Raw genomic sequence first — 24,532 nt, 5'->3', positions numbered from 1 at the left:
ATACAATATAATATAATATAAATGATACAACACAATACATAATAATACGATATAATACATTACAATATAATATAATATAATACAATAAATATAATATAATACAATAATATAATATAATACAATAATATAATATAATACAATAAAATATAATATAATACAATACAATATAACACAATACAATATAACACAATACAATATAATATAATATAAATGATACAACACAATACATAATAATACGATATAATACATTACAATATAATACAATAAATATAATATAATATAATAAAATACAATATAATATAATACATTACAATACGATACGAACCAATATAATGCACTACAATACAATAATATACGCTACAATGCAATACAATTTAATACACTACAACACAGCACAATAAAATACAATACTATACGCTACAATACAAACAATATAATACACTACAATACAACGCAACACAATACAATACAATGAAGTAAAATACAATACTATAAAATACACTACACTATAATACAACACAGTACAACACAATACAATACAATATACGGTTAGAAAGAACACAGATCTATGCACCCAAGATTACAGTCTCTCAATAGACATCATCTCTAGATTTGTAGTCAAAGGGAAGCAGGTGATTCCTCCAATGCTTGTCTAGGCTGGCTTTGGGGGTATTGAGTGATTTTGCAGATAACACTTCTTCCGGCATCAAGTTCCACACGTTCACAGCACGTTGGGAGAACAAATGTGCTCGAGCAGACCCAGCTGCCCAGTTCCGATATCGCTACTTATCCAAACAATGAATGCCCACGGGTCTTACAATCTTGCTTCACAGGAAGCATCTTGAGACAGTCAATGTTGTATTCCCCATGCAGATATTTGAAGATTTGGATGTCATCTTCTCTCATTCGACGGAACACCAGAGTTGGAAGATCCAGATGCCCTCCTCTGCACCGCTTCTATGGTGAACAAAAATAACGTTTCAAAAATTTTATTTTATTGTATTTAAAATGTATTCTATTATATTTTAATGGGGGTTGAATATATATGTTCGCCTGGTGTAGTTTGCAAACAGAAAACAGCTTCATTCTTCTCTATTGTCAATTTTCTGTCAGTTTCCAGATGTGCTGTACGTTGTTTGAACGGCGGTACGTGCCAAGGAACAAGTTGCCGTTGTACGTCGGGATACGGAGGCCCAATTTGTGGCACATGTAAGTCAGGTTGATCATGGCGCCGGCCCTGCCACGTGAACGGATACGTTCATACCAACACTATCGACCCCCAATCATCTATCTTCCTTCTTCTCACTGGTTGCTATGGTCACTTCAATCTTTTTTTTTTTTTGCGTTGTGTTTTCTTTGAGTTTGGTACAAAAATAATGTCGGTGTTAGGCCTTAACTCAAAATGCTTATAAATCCGCTTAATCTCAACCTTCCTCTCTTAACGAGGGTGAGGTGGCGCCTCGGGTTAATACCAACAATAAAACGAAAAGAGCAAACAAGTCTTCTTCTATGATAAAGTTGTTTTTCAACGAAAGTTTCAGGAAAAAAATCTAATTTTTCAAGTTTCTTTATAATTCACGCCAGACTGGCATCAATTAAGGCTTCTCACCAACTGTCAATGACATCGGACGTGTACATAAAGAGAAAACAAACGACATAAACACTAATACGCGCTAACCACGCGATGCACATCATCCAAAATGTGGTTTTAATACAACCGTCAAGAAGATGGGACGTTCAACTTTCTCTTTTATAGCAATCACTTGTGAAGTTAGCATCACTAATTAAATGATGAAAAAAAACACACATATTATAAAGTTTTTTATGATTAGGGTGAGTTCCACCGAAAGTTTCAGAAAATTAAATAAAAATGATTGTCAAGTTTCATTACGAAATAATGCTTTCAAGGTTTTTTTGTTTATTTTTAAATTCAAAAACACTTGTATGAATAAGTTTGTTTGTTTTTTACAATGAAAATCTCCTAAACCAAAAACATTATTTTAATCATTTTAATATTTTAACCATTTAAACCAAAAACATTATTTTTAATCATTTTAATATTTTAATCATTTAAACCAAAAACATTATTTTGATCATTTAAACCAAAAACATTATTTTAATCATTTTAATATTTTAACCATTTAAACAAAAAACAGTATTTTAATCATTTTAATATTTTAACCATTTAAACCAAAAACATTATTTTAATCATTTTAATATTTTAACCATTTAAACAAAAAACATTATTTCAATCATTTAAACCAAAAACAGTATTTTAATCATTTAAACCAAAAGCATTATTTTAATCATTTTAATATTTTAACCATTTAAACCAAAAACATTATTTTAATCATTTAAACCAAAAACATCATTTTAATCATTTAAACCAAAAACATTATTTTAATCATTTAATTAATAATTATATAAGATTGTTAGATTTTAATAACTTTTCAAATTAAACTGATGTAATAATGTTTTCAAAGATGTGATCAAGTTTCCCTATTTAATTTTATTAATCAGAATTCAAACAAAAACATAAGTGGCAGTTCGTGGTCATTCAATGCCCCCGTTCAGTCGCAGACAATAGATACCCTCTGTAAAGGTAGCTGCGCATGTAATTGTGAGACAACGGTTGCGCAATCTCAACCACACTTCTTAATCGGCACTGCTTGAGTCCAGTAGCAAGGAGAAGTTCTAGACAACTGGAAACAATGCCGAGATAAGCAGAGAGCACATATAGCACCTGGAATTCCCAAATGGTCACCCATTTTAGTACTAACCAGGCTCAACGTTGCTTAACTTCAATGATTTAATAGGAACCGGTGTGTCAACGTGATTACTTCGTAGTCATTAGATGTTTTTACACAGGAATCATCACTTATCAAGGCCTGGAGGCCACTCGAGGATAAGGGTTAATGGGTATACATGGGTCAATGTGATTATAGCGTATTAAACATCAGTAGTGGGAATAATTTTAATTGGATTACTTAGGGGGACGGTTCATAAAGAACTTGCTTACGTTGGACTTGAAGACAACCATATTGTAGCTGGAAAGCAGGCAATCGGAAGAGAGTTTCACAGGCGTGCAGTTCTAAGAAAGAAGCTTTGTTCGTGGAATCGACATTTAGGTTTAGGCACAGATAAAGAGTGTGTGAAATTATTGATGATGGTTTTGGCTAGACAAGTGTTTTTCGTGAAAGTTTGGCAAGGAGGAGGGGGGACCATAGATTGAAGCTCAGTTGAGCATTTTCCATGGACATAACTATAAAGCAGAGACAGGCTCGCAATGTCTCTTCTGTGGGAAAGAGGTTGCAGAGAAGAGAAAAGGGCATCCCCCACTAACCTGACGAATACAGTGGAGGAGGAACAATTTCGTAGCTAAATGTGTTAAGTTTAAAGAAAGTGGCATGTAATACGTGCAGTTTGTTATTGTCGTTGCGCAAGATTCTGTAACAATTTCGATTGTTTGTGGTGTGTACAAACCATTGTACACCCGTTGTTGCAGAGAACAGAGGGCGTTCTCATTTCTCTATACATTCCCTAGGAGCCAACACACAAAATCAATTGACAAAAACCTCCGAAAACCAGACATCAGGATGTCTGAAGTCAACCCCAACACAATGGCTACCAGTAGCAAGCTCAATCGTACCGCCCCACATAAGGAAAGAAGAAGAAACTAAAAAAAAATGGGTTTAAAACGTCGAGGAGGACACCGGGGACTTACCAATCAAACAAATTTTAAAAGATGCCTCAGATATCTCCAGACTCCCGAAAGAACTAAAACTCCAAAATCAAAAATTTTCACCCACTTGAGACGTGGAAGAGGGGATGAAGAAACAATACAGCCAAAGGACGGGGCATAATCGAAAACCCAACTTTGCGCCTCCCAACGTTTTGCTACAAATAGTAGAAAGCAGTGGGTGGTAGCCACAAACCAGATCAGAACAAAACACAGGCGGAGACAAACAGACTCCCCAATTTGCCTAAAGTGCAAGGAAGTCCCCCACCCCAGGATATAGATTACCTGATTCTACACTCCCCAGTCACCCGACTGGAAGAAAGCTATGCGACAGTCCATCTATCTGAAAACAATTTCTCAGACTGGCTAAAATATAGCGGTATAGAGGTCTAACCCATACGATACTACTACTACTACTACTACTACTACTAGTACAATACAATCCCTTGGGCGTCGTTCTTTAGTTTTTAATGTAATGAATATGAGTACATCCGGGTTCCTCCTTTAAAAGAAGATGATTGATTGTTTAAATCATAAATACTGACTCGGGAAGAAACGTCGCAAGGTTCGACAATTATTTCAAAAGAAACCGGACCATTTCGGTGGCCTATTTGCTGTCGGACCGATACAAATGTTCTTGGTAACCCTAGGAGGTCCAACCTCCCAGGTCTTGCCCCCCCCCCCCCCGGCTTTCGGTATGAGCAAGATTCTCGCTTGTTGCTTGGGACGCTCTCACCGGGGAATGCTGACGGGGGTATTCAAACTTATTTTGCGGGGCCAAAGTGCGCACCTTCTGACCTCGTATCACATCTTCCCCTGTGGTGGGAGAGAGGCAAATATCGTGATTGAAAGGTACGCTGAAAGCCTCGCGCTTAAGGATATACTAGTACCGTCTACAAACACTTGTTTATTAAAGCAATTACTAGATTACTAGCGTGGGAGAGACGCCCAGCTTTGCCTAGTCGTAAAATACGCTTAAATATGATATTTTAATTTGTTCAGATTGTATATATTATAAAGTTCGTGCTTTTTTAAATAAATACAAGTATCGAAACCGAAAGCAAAACTGTCGCAGTAAAAGCTGGTGACGTTACCACTGTACCAATGTTACATGAACTGATTAAAAAAAACTAAGATGAATGTAAAAATGTATAATGATTTTTTTTGTAATTTGGATCCTTTTTTTACCTGTTAAAACTATTCTAATCGGCTAAAGACCCATAAAAGAGCGGTCCATAATAAATCCAATCGTTTGAGGACCCCTAGCGCCGATCTGAGACTTTTAGTTTCGGAAGAGATAGAGGTTGAAAATATGGAGGCAGACAGACAGGCATAGTGTCTTTTATATATTAGATTAATCGAATGCGGTAGCCAAGATCACTCAGTTATGTCAAACGAACATATAGCGGAACATATCAGTTTTCATAAGAGGTTTGTTAATACAGACCACTTGGAACATTCACAAACTTGGTGAGGGATCTTTGGATTTAATTTTTGGAATCTATACTAAGTTCAACATGAAACGTAAGTAGATAACAATGTTTTCACCTGAAATGCGTTGGGTTAAAAGATCACCAATCTACGCAAACATAAAAAATTTGGTTTCAAATCTGAATACTATAAAAACCGACCTTTCTTTTCGTACCAAACAAAGTGTGATTTCCCACCTGAAACCCTTCAATTTTTTTAAACCTTCCACCCGCGATAGACATCGAAACCACCTGCATGATTAGCGTGTCTTACTTACAACCTTCATTGTTAGTCATAATTTGCACTTGTAGCCATCCGTGTGACATCCATCCTACTAAAAAAAATAATAAATAAAAACCTCTACTTCTTTATTTTATTTATTTATTTTATTTATTTATTTATTTATTTGTTTGTTTTATTTTATTTATTTATTTATTTATTTTATTTATTTATTTATTTTATTTATTTATTTATTTATTTATTTTATTTATTTATTTATTTTATCTATTTATTTATTTTATTTATTTAATTTATTTATTTATTTATTTATTTTGTTTATTTATTTATTTATTTTATTTATTTATTTTATTTATTTAATTTAGTTATTTATCTATTTATTTTATTTATTTATTTATTTTATTTATTTATTTTATTTATTTATTTATTTATTTGTTTTATTTGTTTTATTTATTTATTTATTTATTTTATTTATTTGTTTTATTTATTTATTTGTTTTATTTATTTATTTATTTATTTGTTTTATTTATTTATTTATTTTATTTATTTATTTATTTATTTTATTTATTTATTTTATTAATTTATTTATTTTATTTATTTGTTTTATTTATTTATTTTATTTATTTGTTTTATTTATTTATTTATTTATTTATTTTATTTGTTTTATTTATTTATTTATTTAATTTATTTATTTATTTTATTTATTTATTTATTTATTTTATTTATTTATTTATTTTATTTATTTAATTTATTTATTTATTTATTTCATTTATTGATTATATTTATTTATTTTATTTATTTACTCTATTTATTTATCTATTTTATTTATTTATTTTATTTATTTATTTATTTTATTTATTTTATTTTATTTATTTATTTCAGCGTTGATTACATCTTTGCAATTTTATTTATCCTGGTCGTCGTTATATTTGATTTTGGTTGTATATGTGCTCAATTATAAGGGAGGGAGCGAAAAATCGTCCTTTTCTTTCAGTCAAAAAGAAAATAACTATTTTATCTAAGAAAAGCAAATGCTCCATTTCATTTTGCGGCTTCGTTGCCTGTTTTTATCTTATTATTAAATAAGCGTTAATTTGAAAAAAAAAATGTGACGGGTTAACATTTTTCTTCAATCGTTTTTTGTCTGTTGTTGTTTTTGTTTTGTTTTGTTTTTTCTTGTTTTTTTTGTGTGTTTTTTTTATTTATCCTGTGACATTCTAATGAAATGCGTTCGATTTATTAAAAAAATATGGTTTGAAAGTGAGCATTTGTATATTTTAGTTTTTGAGGGCAACTTTTTTTGTTTTTTATTTTTTGGAGATATCCACTCAGAGTAGGGGGGATAATTCAAGAAGATTTTACGAAAGTCGTCAACCTAATAAGTCCTGAACTATCAACTAAACTCCAACCTCTGTCCCATCGCCGAAACATGTCATCCTTGTGCCTATCAAGCATTTCAATGGCAAGTGCTCTGACGAACTCAAAGCACTAATACCCCCTCGACGACAATACCCCGACAAACCCGACAAGCAACAAAATTCCAGCCCTACACTGATGATATCCCTAGATGCCGTAAAGTATTCTATTCGAATAAATTTTTTCCAGCACTTTAGAATTCCTTTCCAGACCCCTGCTTTCCTGACTGAAGTAACATGTAGAAAGTCAAACGTAATGTAAATAGACAACTCGCTGCCCAACTCCCTAAATAGTATTCCTGCAAATCTGGTCTCAAATAGTAGGCCCTCACAACTAAGTGGTTTTGTGTCTTGTTTGGGGTAAAACAACAATAAATAAAAAAGATCATTTAAATTTTGCACAAAATAAAGTCCCTTTTCAAAAAAAAATAAAAATAAAAAATAAAGTCCCTTTTCAAAAAAAAAATATATAAATAAAATCTCTTTTCAAGAAAAAATAAATAAATAAAGTCCCTTTTAAAAAATATATATATAAATAAAGTCTCTTTTCCAAAAAAATTTAAAAAATCAAGTTCCTTTTCAAAAGAAAAAGTTCCTTTTCAAAAAAAACTCAAGTCCCTTTTCAAAAAAAAATATATAAATAAAGTCTCTTTTCAAAAAAAAAATCAAGTCCCTGTTCAAAAAAAATAAAGTCCATTTTCAAAAAACAAAAATCAAGTCCCTTTTCAAAAAAATATAAATAAAGTCTCTTTTCAAAAAATAAAAATGAATGAATCAAAGCCCTTTTTAAAAAAAGTCCCTTTTCAAAAAAATATATAAATAAAGTCTCTTTAAAAAAAATGAATAAATAAAGTCCCTTTTCAAAAAAAAAATATATAAATAAAGTCTCTTTTCCAAAAAAAAATCAAGTCTCTTTTAAAAAAAAAGTCCCTTTTCAAAAAAAACTCAAGTTCCTGTTCAAAACAATATATAAATAAAGTCTCTTTTTAAAAAAAAAATATATAAATAAAGTCCCTTTTCAAAACAAAAATCAAGTCCCTTTTCAAAAAACAAAAATCAAGTCCCTTTTCAAAAAAAAAAAATATAAATAAAGTCTCTTTTCAAAAAAAAAAAAAATAAATAAAGTCCCTTTTCAAAAGTAACTACACCACTCATATTTCTGTAAATATTTAAGTATATCTCTTCATGAGACAACACTGAAAAAACGATTTTTTGACACAATGAAAAGTAGTCTGTCTGTAGCATATATAAAAGTTAATTTATTTCCCCTCAAAATAACTCCAAATATAACCATTAAAAGCTAAATCCCCGGCAACAAAAGTGAATACACCCCTTACGAAAAGTTGTCAATATTAATATACAACATGTCAACTCTCAATATTTTCTGTGACCACCATCATTATCCAAAACTGCTTTTACTCTCTTAGGTATAGAGTTTTCCAGAGCTTCACAATATTGAGAGTTAACATGGTGTATGTTAATATTGGCAATATTTCCTAAGAGGTGTACTTACTTTTGTTTCCGTGGATTTAGCTTTTTATGGCTATATTTTGAGTTATTTGAGTGGGAAATAAATTAACTCTTTTATGTATGCTGCGGACAGACTACTTTTCATTGTATCAAAAATCATTTTTAATGTTGTCCTGTGAAAAGATATGCTTAAATATTTGAAGAAATGTGAGGGGTGTACTCAAGTTTGTGATATACTGTATATATAGTATTGTGTATATCTATATAATAATAAAACTCAGATTAGCTTGCTTGCTTGGGAGCTTAAACCGTCCATCCGGTTTCTGACTTCCAGTTTCAAAAATTCATCTGCTTATCTATTTCATGGCCGCCCTGTTGTAAGTCCGATATTAAAAGCCACTGCTGCTATTCGAAGTATACACAAGACCAACAATATTTTTGTTTTAACTTATTTTAACGTGTTTTCCTTACTAATAAATGTAATTTAACTCCGTTGAGTTAACAAAAAATAACCGATTTAAATATAAATATACAATACATAACTATAATCATATTTATAAGCATTTTTACTGCTGTTAGTAGCGCTCCTTTGGATTCTGACGATTTATTTTTCTTAAGGCCTTACTTAAAAAATATTTTCTCTTCAAGGAGGGGAGAGGTAGAAACTTGATTTTCGTAGTGTTTTTAAGTTTAATTATTACTTGCAGTAGTGCTCTGGAGGCTTCCTTAGTTTTAATTTTTTCATTCATCACTTCAAAAGTGTTTTCTCAAAACAATAAAAGACAGTATAATCTCCAAATCACTTTTTATTTTGAACATTTTTCCTCTTACCCTTTAAGGACCAACGTGTAGACTAGTATATATTTATTAAGTATTAACGGTTCCCATATCGTTTTAAATTCTATACTAGATCTACTTTGTAATTGGTTATTCCCTAACATATGCTTTGCTTCTTTGAGTCGTCTTCCTCTCCACCGTTCTTCTTCTGTCTAAAATTTTTACTTTGTTCCATAATGGAGGATGGTTTCCCCTTTCCCTCAAGATATAATCAGCTATATCTGATTTTTCAATCTCTCCAAGTATTGCGGCTTTTCGATGTTCTCCTAACCGTACGTTTAGTGGACGACACGTTTCACCTTTTTATAGTTTTCCACATTTACAGTTCTTAGTCATGTACGGTTGGAAGAACATCGAAAAGTTCTATAATCCAAATAATACGAATAAACATAGTTATTTGAAAAAAAAATCAATTTACGGGTATTCTTATTATATTTAAAAGCAATATATTTTATCAAAAAACTGTGCGAAAATGAAATGAAGCAAAGTAAATTGTGGAACGTAATTTTGCGAGATCTTCAACTTAACTAACAGCATTTATTTCCTATGACGTATCGTGTACTCAGTTTTGTGTATTTGCTGTGTATTTGCTTCGTTTCTCGTTTTCTTTGATATTTATCATGTGGTCAGCTTGAACAGCAAAGTCTATGATCAGACAGGATTTTTTTTCTCGTTAATTAATATGACATCTGGTATGGATGGATTTATCTGTCTGTATATCCATGCCCAATAGGATTTTGAGATTCTCGTTTTCAAGTACTGTTGCCGGCTTATTCTTGTACCATTTGTCTGTGCGTTCGAGTTGCAGTTGTTTGCATAATTCCCAGTGTCCTGACCTTCCCACTTGGTCGTGCCTCTTCTTGTATTTCTTTTGGGCCAGTTTGCTGTATTTGTTTACTATATGCTTTATCGTTTCGTTCCTTTGTCCACAGAGTCTGTATTTGTTGTTTTCTTGTGTTTTGTCGATCGTTGCTTTGATCTCATTGTTTCTTATTGAGTTATCTTGTACTGCAATCCTTGGGATACAGTTTCTCGGTTTACATGTCCTTTTCGCATCCAGTGTTTTCTTATTCTCATCTTTTGTCATCCTTATGAATCTTCTGTGTATTTTTTCTCTTCCCATTTTTCTTTTCTCGTATTATCCTTTGTCTCTTTACTTTCTGTTGTGTCTGTTAAGTTGATGTCGTTTGGTCAAGCCACATCAATAATTTGGTATTCATTGATTTTTTTTTTTGTTCACAAATTAAATACACTTGAACTTCTGCATATCAGTACAGTTGGGAAAGCAGGAACCGGAAGGAAATTTCAAAGTCTAGCGGTTCTGTGGAAGAAACTACTGGAGTAGAAGGCTTTCTTACATCTAGGGATCTCTACTGTGAAAGGGTGGGATTTAGCTGTTTGTCGGGTCTGTCGGGTCTGTCGGGGGTATTTACGTCAAGGGGTACAAGTGCTTGCAGCTCGTCGGAACATTCATCGTTAAAGTACTTGTAGAACAGGCAGAGGGATGCAACATTTCGTCGATGGGACAGAGGCTGAAGCGTAGATGACAGTTCAGGTCCTATCAGGTTGGCGACTCTCTTTTGAACCTTGCCTAGGAGCGAGAGACTAGTGGCAAATTCACCAGCCCAAATATGACAACAATACTTCATACATGGGCGAATGGTGGCCTTATAGAGGTACAGGATACTTTCGGGCGTTAGTAGTTTTCTAGCACGGTAGAGAGAACCTACCTTGTGAGTTATTTCTCGGTCACACTGAATCATGAAATCCCAGTGAATCTTAACGTCTTCAGTTTCTACTACCGCTTCCGTGTGATATTGGAACCACTTGTCAATTACTTGGATTCCAAACTTGGATTCCAAACTTGGATTCCAAAATTGGATTCCAAACTTGGATTCCAACCTCCAATGTAAATTTGTACAAACTTTGTCATGGCGACGTTTCACTGTTTTTGAGCAAGTGTAGAACACGCACTAACAACGTGTGGCACTATTTCAAAAGTTAAACTAAACAGCCTGCAGTTATCAGAACAGTTCTTCCCAAAGATATTTTGATTGCATCTATATAAGAGTTTCCGTCTCTCTGTCCAAGCCACCTCAGACAGAAAATTCCACGTATCCTGACATTTTTGTGTCTTAGTATCCCACTCAAACTAACCATGAAGCTTCATTCTTTCTAACTCAGTTTTCGATTCTTTCCGTGTACTTCTGCGTCATTCTTTATTTAGCTCTTCCTCTTATACATTTCCAGATGCAATATCACGAATCAAACGTCAGCCTCATGCATATATAAAGTATTGTGCCATGTCTTTACATGTTTGCATAGCAATTATTATTGCCTCTCAAGGAGCTTTCACACAGGTCATCAAAGATCTCCCTTTAAAAACAACCTGTGGTGTTCCCTGGTAGCTGAGTGACAGCAAGTCTCCTCACCTCTTTCGATAACATATGCAAATTAATTTGCGTTATCGCAAATGCCGCTTACCATTGATTTCTCGCTGGCAGCGATAATTGGTCTCCACTGGAATTTGAGTGGCAATAAGTCTCTCCAAGGTCCCAATTCTTTTCGTACTTGTCCAGCGTAGGTCTGTTCAGCGCTCTATTCTTGGTCTTTCTGTCCTACTTGACCCTTCTCGACTATTTGGCATTATTTTTTATTCGTAGGAGGGCGGTGATGAGGCAATGGGAGAAGATAGGGGAGGGGATAGAGAACTTATAGATATACAGTTTCAGTGTTCTTGGTCATCATCATCATCATCATCATCATCATCATCATCATCATCTATATATATTAATACGATAGCATGTGAGTTATTTTGTGTGTCACAATCGTTTAATTGTTATGTACTTTCATTTCTTGTCATAAATAATTTTACCAAGAATTCTTCATAAGTTTTGGTTTCAGTTTCGATTATAGCTGATGACACTTAAGTCATCTATTTTTTTTATAAATATTTTCCTCAAGAATACTTCATAAGTTTTGGTTTCGGTTTCGATTATGGCTGAAGGAACTCAAGTTATATATATATATATATATATATATATATATATATATATATATATATATATAAATATATATATATATACACATTTTTTTTCATAAGTTTTTATTTCGATTTCGACTCAAGCTAATGCACCCAAGTCATATATATATATATATATATATATATATATATATATATATATATATATATATATATATTATTTTTTGAAATCACAACTTTATAACGTATAAAAATTGATAGAACATTAACTCTATAATAACGTATACGAAATTTACAAAAATTAAAATATCATATTTAAGCGTACTTTACGACAGGGCTTTGCTGGGCGTTTATGCTAGTTTAGATAAATATTTGTACAGTTTTAACAAAAAGAGCTACAATAATATCAGAGCATCTCCATTTACTCTGAACATCTACAGAATGCCAACATCAATATATTACATATGAATGAGTCTCCTGTGGAATTTCCACAAGTCCCGCTAGTTATTATTATTATTATTATTATTATTATTATTATTATTATTATTATTATTCCTTGAGCAAATGAAGCCGATGAAAAGGTAATAACTGTCTCTAGGGAAATTTTCTGTGTGTACAAAATTCTTTGAATATAAGCTTCTCAAAAGAGAAATAATTAAATTTGATTTCATTTCTAATCATTAAAAGTCAGAGAAACGAACCTGTTCCCGACATTACTAACGCTTCGTCTTGTCCTTGTAATTAGCGTGACCTTCAGCCGAAATGAAAGTCAGGTTAGGGTAAGGGTTAAGGTTAGTGACATTTCAGTTCCTTCGAGTTTCCTTCATTAAAATTAGACGGTTATGGTGACGGGTCAAATAATAGATCAAGATTGGCGGCGAAGGAGGATGGGTATATATATAACGAGGCAAGTGGATAATTAGATATTTGATGACGTATTTCATATTTTCAAAGCACGTTCCGAACAAAATGTCAGCAGTTAAGAAATGAGATGGTGTTTTGCCTTTTCTTCGTTTTTAGCCTTAACATTACAGACGCAGCAAACCCCGACCAGAAATCTCGTAAACAATTAAAAACAAAAAAGCGACAAAAAAAAAACTGTACATTAAAACTCAGGATGAGATTTCATCGGGTCGAGACAGAAAACCAAACGCTCTTCATCTTCCGGTTGCATCATCTATATACAAAACACGAAAATGCCGCTGCATGCGTAACCAGATTATGTAACAGGGTGCATAATTTGCACTAGGAACAAACAATCGTACATCGATCATGCTATTGATCAATTTTAATACTTCCATAGTGTTCCCCATCTTTACGTTGGCAATCATTTCCATTCCATAAATCCTTATCTTCGCGTGACTTTTAGCTTTTGTAAATGGTAGTGTTTGATATTATGGCCCGGAAAACGTTGGATTGCCCGGAGTAAAGGTGTGATTAACGGACAATCGAACTAGTGACAATGTTATAGTGACAATAAAATACTTCAATAGCAGAAGAATTTCGCTGGAATAGAAATTAAAAAACAACACAAAAGAATCTTTGGAGTTAAGACTGGAATTTTAACAGTAAAAAAGTAGGTTATAATATAAATACTAGATTTCGGGAGGGTTCGTCAATTTCCGTAACGGATGCGTTTATTTAACGTGAGTTTTCGAACGATCACAGATTTGTATTCGAGTCTCGGCCTTTGGACAGGCTGGATACGAAATTAGGTAATCCATTCGATACGAGTTGATGGGAGGGACTTAAAGAGTAGAGACAATGGTGCAATTGCAACCTCCACAGAATAACGGAAGTAAATGAAGTATGAAAGCTTATGAAATCACCAAATTGCCAAAGAGATGACACGACGACAAAGATATGCTGTTTGTTGTATATTTAAAACACCTACACGTACATCTATCTTTACATCATCAACGTTCTGATCCCCATTTGGCATCAATTAAAATGAATCGCTCTCGTCTTGGGGAGGCCTCAAGTTTTGACAGGCTTCTGGGCTTGATCTTTACTCCTGATCTTAAATGGAATACGTACATCAAATCTGTTGCCAAAACCGCTGGAAAAATGGTAGGATCCTTCTATCGATCCAGTAGATATCTCACTGCTGATGCAATTCTCTATCTATATAAGAGCCAGATACGTCCAAGGATGGAGTACTGCTGCCACATATGGGCAGGAGCTGCTAGAAAAGACTTGTCCTGCCTTGATAGGGTTCAAAATAGACTTCGTGGCCTGGTGGGAGATGTCCTTCCTCTGTCTCACAGAAGAGATGTTGCGAGTTTGTCTCTGCTTTATCGTTATTTTCATGGAAAGTGTTCGACTGAGCTTCAATCTATGCCCCCCTCGCCAAACTTTCAAAAGAAACACTAGACTAGCTGAAAACACTATCAATAATTTTCCCCATTCTTTATATGTGCCTAAACCTAAACATAGATTCCATGATCAAAGCTTCTTTCTTAGAACTGCACGCCTGTGGAATTGTCTTCCGTTTTCCTGCTTTCCAGTTGTCTATAATATGGTTGTCTTCAAGTCCAACGTGAACAAGTTTCTGATGAGCCGTTCCACTTACCAAATTTACCGAACTTCCATTACTATCGATTACTATATTGTCCTTTTGACTACTCTACACTCTTTAATCCTTATCCTTGAGTGGCCCATCGGCCTTGATAAGTGGTGACGTTTATGTAAAAAAAAAAAATACATCGATACAAACAAGACGTTATATACACCCGAACGGCTTGTTATATATAAATGTAAAGTCACTGCCCAATATCGATTGATTGTCTCCTCAAGTTTGAGACCCATCGCAATGCATTGAAAGGACGCTCCTATGCCTCTCGCGGAGACTAAGTTCACAATACATTGTAGTCTGCATTGCACTGTAGAGAAGCTACTGTTAATTCTATAAAATTATGTTTATATATAATAGCTTGAATTTAGGTGTAAAATGCAGACATCAGATATCATACTTCAGTTGTGCTCTAAACAGAAACATTCATTTCGAACGCACCCCTGTCATATCAAAGAATCTACTGTTGATTTTATATGCCGGGACATTCTGCTTGTGTGGTAAATACTAACGGGACCTGTGAAAATCCTACAGAGGACTCATCCATATGTAATATATTGATGTTGGCAACCTGTAGATGTTCAGTGTAAATGGAGACGCTCTGATATTATTGTACCTATTTACCATGCCTCGCCACGGGACAGAGTTAGACACCAGGGTCGTTTTTAAACGTGGAGAAAAGGTACAAAAATAAAAAAAAAATTGTCTCAGTCGTGAAGGACTGCCCCTCCACAATAAGAGAACAAGAAATAGAAGTGCAGCATCTGAAGAACAGATACTACACTTTGATCTTGGCTGATATTATTGTAGCTCTTTTGTTAAAACTGCAAAATTATTTATCTAAGCTAGCAGGGACGCCCGGCGTAGCCAGGTCGTTGAGTACGCTTAAATATGATACTTTAATTCTTGCAGGCTTCGTATTTATTATTATAGAATTAACGTTCTATCGATTTTTATATGTTATAAAGTTGCGATTTCAAAAATAAATATACCCATATGACTTCGGTGCATCAGCTTAAATCGAAGCCAAAACCAATATACACACACACATATATATATATATATATATATATATATATATATATATATATATATATATTAAAATTGTAATTCAATGAATTTCAAAAAACTCTCATTGAAAGGAATTTCATATCAAAGAATTTTTATTATTCTAAGTAAGACAAAGAATGCTTTAGAAAGTTAATCTCCTTAACCTATAGGGTTTCGATGTCTACCATCTCATCAGAGGAGAGAAAATATTAGCAAATATTTATAAGGTATGCACCCTATTTGCTAAAGTCAGTGAGACATGGAAAGTCACTCGGATGTAAGCGTGACATACAAAATAAATAATATTTTGTAAACCTTACAATCTCACGTTTCCATAACAACTGATTGTTAAATAAAAACTATTCTGAAGAATATATATATATATATATATATATATATATATATATATATATAGCTTCAGTTCCTTCAGCTATAATCGAAACCGAAACCAAAACTAATGAAATATTCTTGGTAAAATTATTTGTTACCAGAAAGTGAAGTCCATAACAATTAAACGACACTCACTTGGATGTAAGCGTTACACACAAAATAAATAACGCACACGCTATCCTTTTAATATGTAGATGACAGGGTACCGGTCTTAACAACAATAAACAGGCCTAACTTTTTACAATTACAAATTGAGCTTTATTTCATAACACCGTGGTGATCGGAGTCACAATGCAAAGTTCTCCTCACTCGTTTTTATAAAATCAAGTTGTAAAATGTCCTTAGCTCCCCGGATGTAAAAGAGTTAATGTTATCGCCAAGCGAACAACTTTGTAACTGACCTAAAACTCTTTCTCATCCGATCGGTTTGTTAAACTATATAGCTGTTCCGAAACTACAATTACGTCATCTTTGACGTTTAAAAAATGCGGTCAATGTTATTATTTTATTCTTATCATTTGTTTATTATTCTGGTGAATACTTGATCTGCCAGATATTTACTATTCCTTTTCGAATATTTAATATTTATTCCTTTCAAATGGTCTACCAAATTTTACCAAGCTTTGCTGTGTATTGAATATTTATTTAGCTAATATACTCGCTAGTTATCGTAAGGCCCCAATCTGTTTCAATTAACCCTTAAACAACTTCGAATTATTTATGTGTTATTCAGGGGTAGAAGGGGTTCGAAATCCGACTCTGTTGCTAGAGTGGTACGAGCTAGAAAATTTACTATAATGAAAGCGCTATAGCGATTTAGTATTTGACGCTATATTTCATGGGATGCCTGCAAATAAACCGCATCACATTGTGTGTTTTATTTACTAGTTCTCTTTTTTTAATGCTGGGGGCTTATATAGTAGTGAGCACAAGTGAAAGCTTATATAGTAGTGAGCACAAGTGAAAGCTGCATTCCAAGCAAAAAATAAATAAATAAATAAATAAGCTATTTATTATGTAGCAGGAAAAGATATGTATTTTCACTAAAAATTAGGAAAACTTCTCAAGAAAGAAATGTAATCAATAACAAAAATCCGTTTTCGCATTTTGCTTATCCGCTATTCATTATTAGTTGAATGACAGATTGAGTTGTCTGCCCCTGATTTACAGAATTATCCTTATTACCAATGGCGGAACGGCAAAATATGATAAAATTGATTTTTATTTTTAATAAAAATTATACTCGAGAATTTCTCCTAAAAATTATATTCGATAATTTCTTCTAATTTTTTTCTTTCAGATACGTAAGTATCCCAAAAAGGGTTTTTTGCTAATTTATTTTGGACTTCGGTTTTCACGTCTGTAACTGCGATGTTCACGTGTGCGCAGATGTTGTTTTATTTGAAATATGATTGTTTAACAACAGTTCTAATAAACGACTTTAGTCACTGTTTAACCAATGCATTTCCTACCCATATCTTTTCAAAGTTTCAATATTTTTTCAAAACCTTATGTGTGTGTGTGTGTGTGTGTGTGTGTGTGTGTGTGTGTGTGTGTGTGTGTGTGTGTGTGTGTGTGTGTGTGTCGTACTTATTGCTGAAAATGTGACTGAAATTCTTTATTTGGAATATAAGCCGACTTCGTCCTTTTCTTGCAATCGATTTTTCACAGAACAGAAGTTGCTCTATCATTATTGTCATAGCAGATTCTCGACTGAGTTTCAATCTATGCCCCCCCCCTGCAAAACATTCACCACAAACACTCGTCTAACGACAACCACATTTAACAATTGCTCTTACTCTCTATATGTACCCTTAAATAAACGCGCATTCCATGAAAAAAAATATTTCCTAGAATTGCCTGTTTGTGGATACCAATACCGCAGGGCTGCTTTCCAACTGATTTTAACAGTCGTTTCTTAATCAAATGTAATTACGTTCTTATCGAGTTGTCCTCCTTAAATAATAAAATTCTACCCAGTTCTCACTACTGTTCATCGACCGACCTCCTGATACTCTTTGAACCTTATCCTTGAGTGGCATTCGGGTTTTAAGAAGTGGTGACTCCCTTCTAAACAATTATAAACAACTTTGATCATCATTCGAATGTTACGACCCTGTAGTTGTTTCTCTCTCACCCACCGTGTCCTTTATTCCCTTGACGTACTACAAAAATCGACTTGGCAATCTATTAAGAGATCATCTCGCCTATTGCCTGCATTTCGTCACTAGTCTTTCTGTATCGTTATTTCAATAGTAGATGCTCGACTGAGCTCCATTCTTTGGTTCGTCCTTGTAAGATATTCACAAGAACACATCATCCCATCAGATTTTTTTCTTTAATTTCTTCTTCCTCCGTGTACCTAGGGCCATGTGAAATTTTCATGAATGGAGTTTTTTTTTCCAAGAACTTCGATTCTGTGGAACACATTACTACAGGACTACTTCCGTGCAACATGGTTATCTTAAAATTCAATGTCAATAATATTCGTCATAAATGTCAACATACTATGGTTATAGTGAATGAAGTCGTAAAAGTTAGTTGTAATTATAATTGAGAATTAGTTAGAACATCTACCAAGTAACGTGGATTCATGATGCGTTCGTAATGTGTTCACAATGAGTTTATAATGTGTTCACAATATGTTCATAATGTGTTCATGTGTTCACAGTGTTTTCGTAATGTGTTCGAAATGTGTTCACAATTTGTTCATAATGTGTTCACAATGTTTTCGTAATGTGTTTGTAATGTGTTCACAATGCGTTCGTAATGTGTTCACAATGAGTTTATAATGTGTTCACATTGAGTTCATAATGTGTTTTCGTAATGTGTTCATAATGTGTTCATAATATGTTCACAATTTGTTCGAAATGTGTTCATAATGTATTCGTAGTGTGTTCGTAATGTGTTCGTAATGTGTTCGTAATGTGTTCACAATGTGTTCATAATGTGTTCATAATGTATTCGTAATGTGTTCATAATGTATTCGTAATATGCTCATAATGTGTTCATAATGTGTTCTTAATGTGTTCGTAATGTGTTCATAATGTGTTCATAATGTATTCGTAATGTGTTCATAATGTGTTCGTAATGTGTTCATAATGTATTCGTAATGTGTTCATAATGTATTCATAATGTGTTCGTAATGTGTTCATAATGTGTTCATAATGTGTTCACAATTTGTTCATATGTTCCGTACACACGAGAAACAGATAATCTAATTAGAAGTAAACGGTGTGTCATTTTAAGTTATGCAAGAAAAATGGTAAAAATAGTTTTTTAGATTTTTAGATAAATAAAATTACTTACCCTCTTCATCTCAAAGACTAAATATTTCTTATTGGACTCGCAGACGACACTATGCAAGCATCTTTGCAAGAAATCACCAATGAAAAAAAATAAGGATACTTTCCATAACAAATCCTATTATAAATTTTCCTAATGTCTGTCTTTGGATGTGTGTGTGACGCGGTTTATCTCAGCCTACAGGCAACCCACGCAGGCAAGTAAGGTACCGAAATGAAGCTTATGACCCAGCAGATGTTTTAGTGATATTTATATCCATGTTTGGTGTATGGAAATGCAAAAAAAAAAAAAATGCAAAAAAATAACGATTTACTAAACAAAGTTTTATTTACTGGATATTTTTCTGATACAAGAACCCAAGTTTGTCCAGCTGGGCAAACTTGGGTTCTTGTTATATTAAAAATAGGGATGTTTCTGAATTGTTGAGATGAGAATTGGTAATTTCTTTTATGGGAATCCAGAAAAGACATGAACACACTTGATGCAAGGAATTAACATAAAATAATACTTCAAAATCAAAAACTTTCCAACGATGTGTTCGATGGAATGGATTCTGAACAAAAAACAGCAGTTCTTCCCTCTTTGTCAGAAACACCGCTCATGGAATATGAGGACCGAAGGCCAAAATAAGGGAAGCAAGAATTACGTGACTTCTGAAAGTAAACTCAAGATCCACTTTCTACTTTCGTTATTCGGACTACTGTTCTCATCTTGTGTGTTATTCGCACAACTTTTGGTCGATGTAACCTCCGACCTTTTTCATGTGTATCTTATCGAACGCGGGTATATTTCTGTGGAACTCAATTTTTTTTTTCTGTTGAACTCGAGAATCTGTATTTTGAACGAAAGCCTTAATTTAATCCACGGGAGCAGCATGCTGTCGTTCTGGATAGAATTCCTAAGTTATTCTCAATTGTATTTTGGATGTCTTTGTTTGTTTTTTGTGGGGTTTTTTTATTGTTGTTTTTCTATTTTTACTCTTACCACGAAAAAACAAAAAAAAACAAAATAATTCATCCAGCCGATATATTTGTTTTTAATAATATAGCCAACAAAAACCATAAATCCGTCTTGTGTAGAAAAACGGAATTCAAGTATCGTGTTGGTCTTCCGTGAATGGAACTCTTAAACATCACTTAACATTTATCATTTTTTTTTTCTATCTTTCAAATGTTTCAAACTGTTTGGGCATATTCTTAAAAGGTTTTCAGATTTGGGAATATATTTTATTGTCTATTAATACATTTTATTCTGATTCTATTTTTAAATAAAAAAATTTCTTTTAAGTTTGATGAACAAAGCCAATGGAGAGACAATTTTAAGACAATTTTTATCTTGTTTTTTCCTCTTCAGCAACTTGTTCCAGTATTTGCCAGAATGGAGGTCGCTGCATCGGACCAAATCGCTGTGCATGTAGCTATGGATTTGGCGGGCCGTCTTGTGAAAATGGTGAGTCCTACTTGCAAATATTTTTCGCGTGTTTGGTTCGATTGCCAATAACCTCCATTATATAATAAAGAGTAATCTATATATCTATAAAAGTGAACATGTCTATGTGTGTGTGTGTGTCTTTCTGTCTGTCTGTCTGTGTACATTTCCCTACGGAATAACTCTGTCAATTTTTAGTCTACAGACTCGAAATTTGATTTACAGGGTACTGAGATTTGGGAAAATCTAGGCGATCGGTTTTCGGCCAGAAATTTCGCTGTTAAGGGGTCAAAGTTCAACGATTTGACCTTTGAGAAATCTACCAAACTCCTCCGACATTTGATATAGGTTCGTTGGAAATGGATCTAACTTAATAACTTGATTTGAGCCCAAAAAAAATTAACGTTAAGGGGTTATAATAGGGGTCAAATTTAAAAACATTGACCGTTTTTCTTTTGTTTTTTTTAGGGGTTTTTTGCTCAGCATATATATATATATATATATATATATATATATATATATATACTAGCATGGTGCCCGGCGTTGCCCGGGTGCTTCAAGGTCTATGCTGAGCAAAGAAAAAAACGTAATTCTTTTAATTTTGACCCCTATTATGACCCCTAAATATGTATTGATTTGGGCTCAAATCAAGTTATTAAGTTAGATCCATGTCCAAGGAATGTATATCTAAAATTTCAAGTGTTTAGACCCCAAATTGTTGGAGGAGTTTGGTAGAGTTCTCAAATGTCAAATCGTTAAACTTTGACCCCTTAACTGCAAAATTTCGAGCCAAAAACCAGTCGCCTAGATTTTCCCAAATCTCAGTACCCTGTATATCAAATTTCAAGTCTGCAGACTAAAAATTGACAAAGTTATTGCCTAGGGAAATGTACACAGACACACAGACACGCACATAGACACGTTCACTTTTATAGATATACTAACAATGGGTGCCTGGCGTTGCCCGGGTGTTTGGATGTGTATGCTGAGCAAAAAAAAAGGTAATTTTTTTTAACTTTAACCCCTATTTTGTACCCCATATATTTATTGTTTTGGACTCATATCAAGTTATTAAGTTAGATCCAGAGACATACAGTTGATGTTAAACATTTATTCTTATTAAATGCTTTTGACGTCAGTCAGAGTGATCAAATCATTGTATGACGATCTGCGCGTATTAGCAAAGTTGACCGACTTTATTACAACTGAAAGTGCGCAACGATAAGAAACGAGTTTCTTATCGTTGCGCACTTTTGTTGGGACTGACATTATTAGTTACTATAATAATTATTAAATACCTACAGACACTAGTTTCATCATTTCGGGAATCATTGGTGCAGGGTGTCACGATTAACGCCAGTCGAAAGATTCGATTCGAACCCTGTCAACAGTATTGTCTAACTGATGAGCCCAAATGAAGGCGAAACTTGATTCTTGGACTTCCGGTTCCTTCACTTCATGGCTCTTGTGGGCTGCGACGTTGTTTAGCTGTGGAATTTATCATATATATATATATATATATATATATATATATATATATATATATATATATATATATATGTGTGTGTGTGTGTGTGTGTGTGAGCAAACAGTTAATAAAATATGTAAAAAAACACTTTGAAATGAGTTAAAAACACATCTAATCTGAAAAGGAAACACTAGATTAATGGATAGTCCTTAATCCGCGGAGTTTCGAAGAAATACTCTCCTTCTCATCAGAGGGTAGGAATTAGCAAAATGCGGGATCGGATTTTGCTGCAGAAGTATTTGATGAAACAACAAATAAGTCAAAGATCTTACTTGAAAACAAAATAAGTTAAGCAGAGGGAATATGGTTAAGAAAAAGGTGATTACACATTAATGGATAGTCTGGTGGAAGATAAAAAATCCAGTGACGGTAAAATCCAAATGTAAAACTTCAAGAAAGTTAAAAGAATTTCCATTTGTAAAAGTAAAATCCAAGGAAATTTGTGCTGATAGATTTTGTCTATTCATTCGTATTCTTCTCGTTTGCCGAAGAATATCAAAGAATAAATAAAGAAACGAGAATAAGAAGAGATAAATATTTCTTCTTTCGTATTCTTCATTCATATCGTTTAGAGACTCAAAGGAAATTCGTAGTTTTCCAACTCTAGTTGACAACCTTGAAGGGCTGCCAACTCCTTTTTCTAGCAATCCTCTATCTTTACGCATGCGTATTGCCCAATGTATTCCATCTTTCTCTCTCCTTACACATTTTTCTCACGTTGACAAGGCAAAACTAAATAATAAGATAAACACTCCATCGGTTTAAATTTTTTAAAGAAAGCACCTAATACAATTTTGGGACTATGTGACAAAAGACGAACAGGAGGGAATTATTGCTGGCTTTTGCAAGGAATTAATTAAATCATGTAGTCGACGATGTAGAGTAGTCAATTACTAAATACTAAATTTTGTTGATATTTTGTTCACAATTACGTTCCTTAATTTTGTTGAGTAGTCTATATCGTTTTTCTGTTTCATCTTTATTTTTTAAGAAAACTATTATGTAACATTTTATAACTTTGTATAATATTTATGAATTGCATTTAATGCTTATTCAGTAAAAGTTTCATCGCTAATCGTGCATTAATTTTTAAGTAATACACATATTTATGTCTGTGTTTTTCCTGTTTCTTATATTATACTCGCTACTGTATATATATATATATATATATATATATATATATATATATATATATATATTATATATATATATGTGTGTGTGTGTGTGTGTGTGTGTGTGTGCGTGTGTGTGTGTGTGTACACGAAACAATTCAACTTTGTTTCTTCTTGATTCTTCAGTCAAGATAAGAAGAGTCCCGCCTAATCTCAACATGTTTTCACTAGTTGTTCCCGTGTTGTTGGCAGAATCAACATGATTAGAACTGACAAGAAGCCAACGTCTTCTTGAAACAGCTGTGATGATTTTCCTCTTTGTTACTTCTCTCTGCACAGATGCAGAGAAGAGGTTTAGCCGAGAAGAGAAACCATTGTCTTTCTATGTTGTTGCATGGGAGGAATTCTGCCGAGGAATCTTTTACAGTATGGAAAATCTAATGTCTTCAAAATACTCAAGGTGTTTTTTTATATCTTGGATGATAGAACGTCATGTGTCATTCAATTACTCAAATGTATGTGAACGTATTTGATTCAATGTGTGAATGAAATAAGTAATTGGAAGAAGATGGTCCATAATAATCCAAAGGCAGAAATCCATGGAATAATTCACAAAAAAGTGTGTACAAGGAAAAAATAATATTAATAAAAGAAAAATAAGATGTGCTTTTCACTCTACTTCCGAGACATAACTTATTTTATATATGTATATATATATATATATATATATATATATATATATCTCAATGTATATATATATAGCAATCAAGAAACAAATCAATTAATGAAGTTGTTTTTACATACATGCGCGGTTGCTGGTCTTCATTCTTTTTTATCATCGCTTTTCCTGTATCGTTGCGTTGTCTAATGGCTGTTGATTTGCTGTTTAACTTCTGTGAATAAAACCCATGAATTGAAACAATGGCGACTTGTTGTGATTTCAAATGTTTTATTGAGGAGAGAAAGTTCATTCCCGAGGGGAGAGACCAAAATAA

The 24,532-nt window shown here is 33.2% G+C and overlaps 1 protein-coding gene across 1 annotated transcript in view; it reads left to right on the top strand.

Annotated features, from left to right (window-relative positions):
• Positions 1-24,532, top strand: part of LOC145240040 (fibrillin-3-like) — a 671,777-nt gene that overhangs the window by 338,104 nt on the left and 309,141 nt on the right. The window contains exons 4-5 of the mRNA XM_080103629.1: positions 1,114-1,209; positions 20,823-20,918. Coding sequence (XP_079959755.1) covers positions 1,114-1,209; positions 20,823-20,918 — 192 coding nt within the window. The remainder of the gene's footprint in view (positions 1-1,113; positions 1,210-20,822; positions 20,919-24,532) is intronic.

Source organism: Euprymna scolopes, chromosome 19, assembly GCF_053919585.1.
Source record: "Euprymna scolopes isolate OS-2025 chromosome 19, ASM5391958v1, whole genome shotgun sequence".
NCBI classification, from domain to species: Eukaryota; Metazoa; Mollusca; class Cephalopoda; order Sepiida; family Sepiolidae; genus Euprymna; species Euprymna scolopes.
The sequence above is the reverse complement of the archived record's forward strand: the minus strand, read 5'-3'. Positions and strand labels throughout refer to the sequence as shown.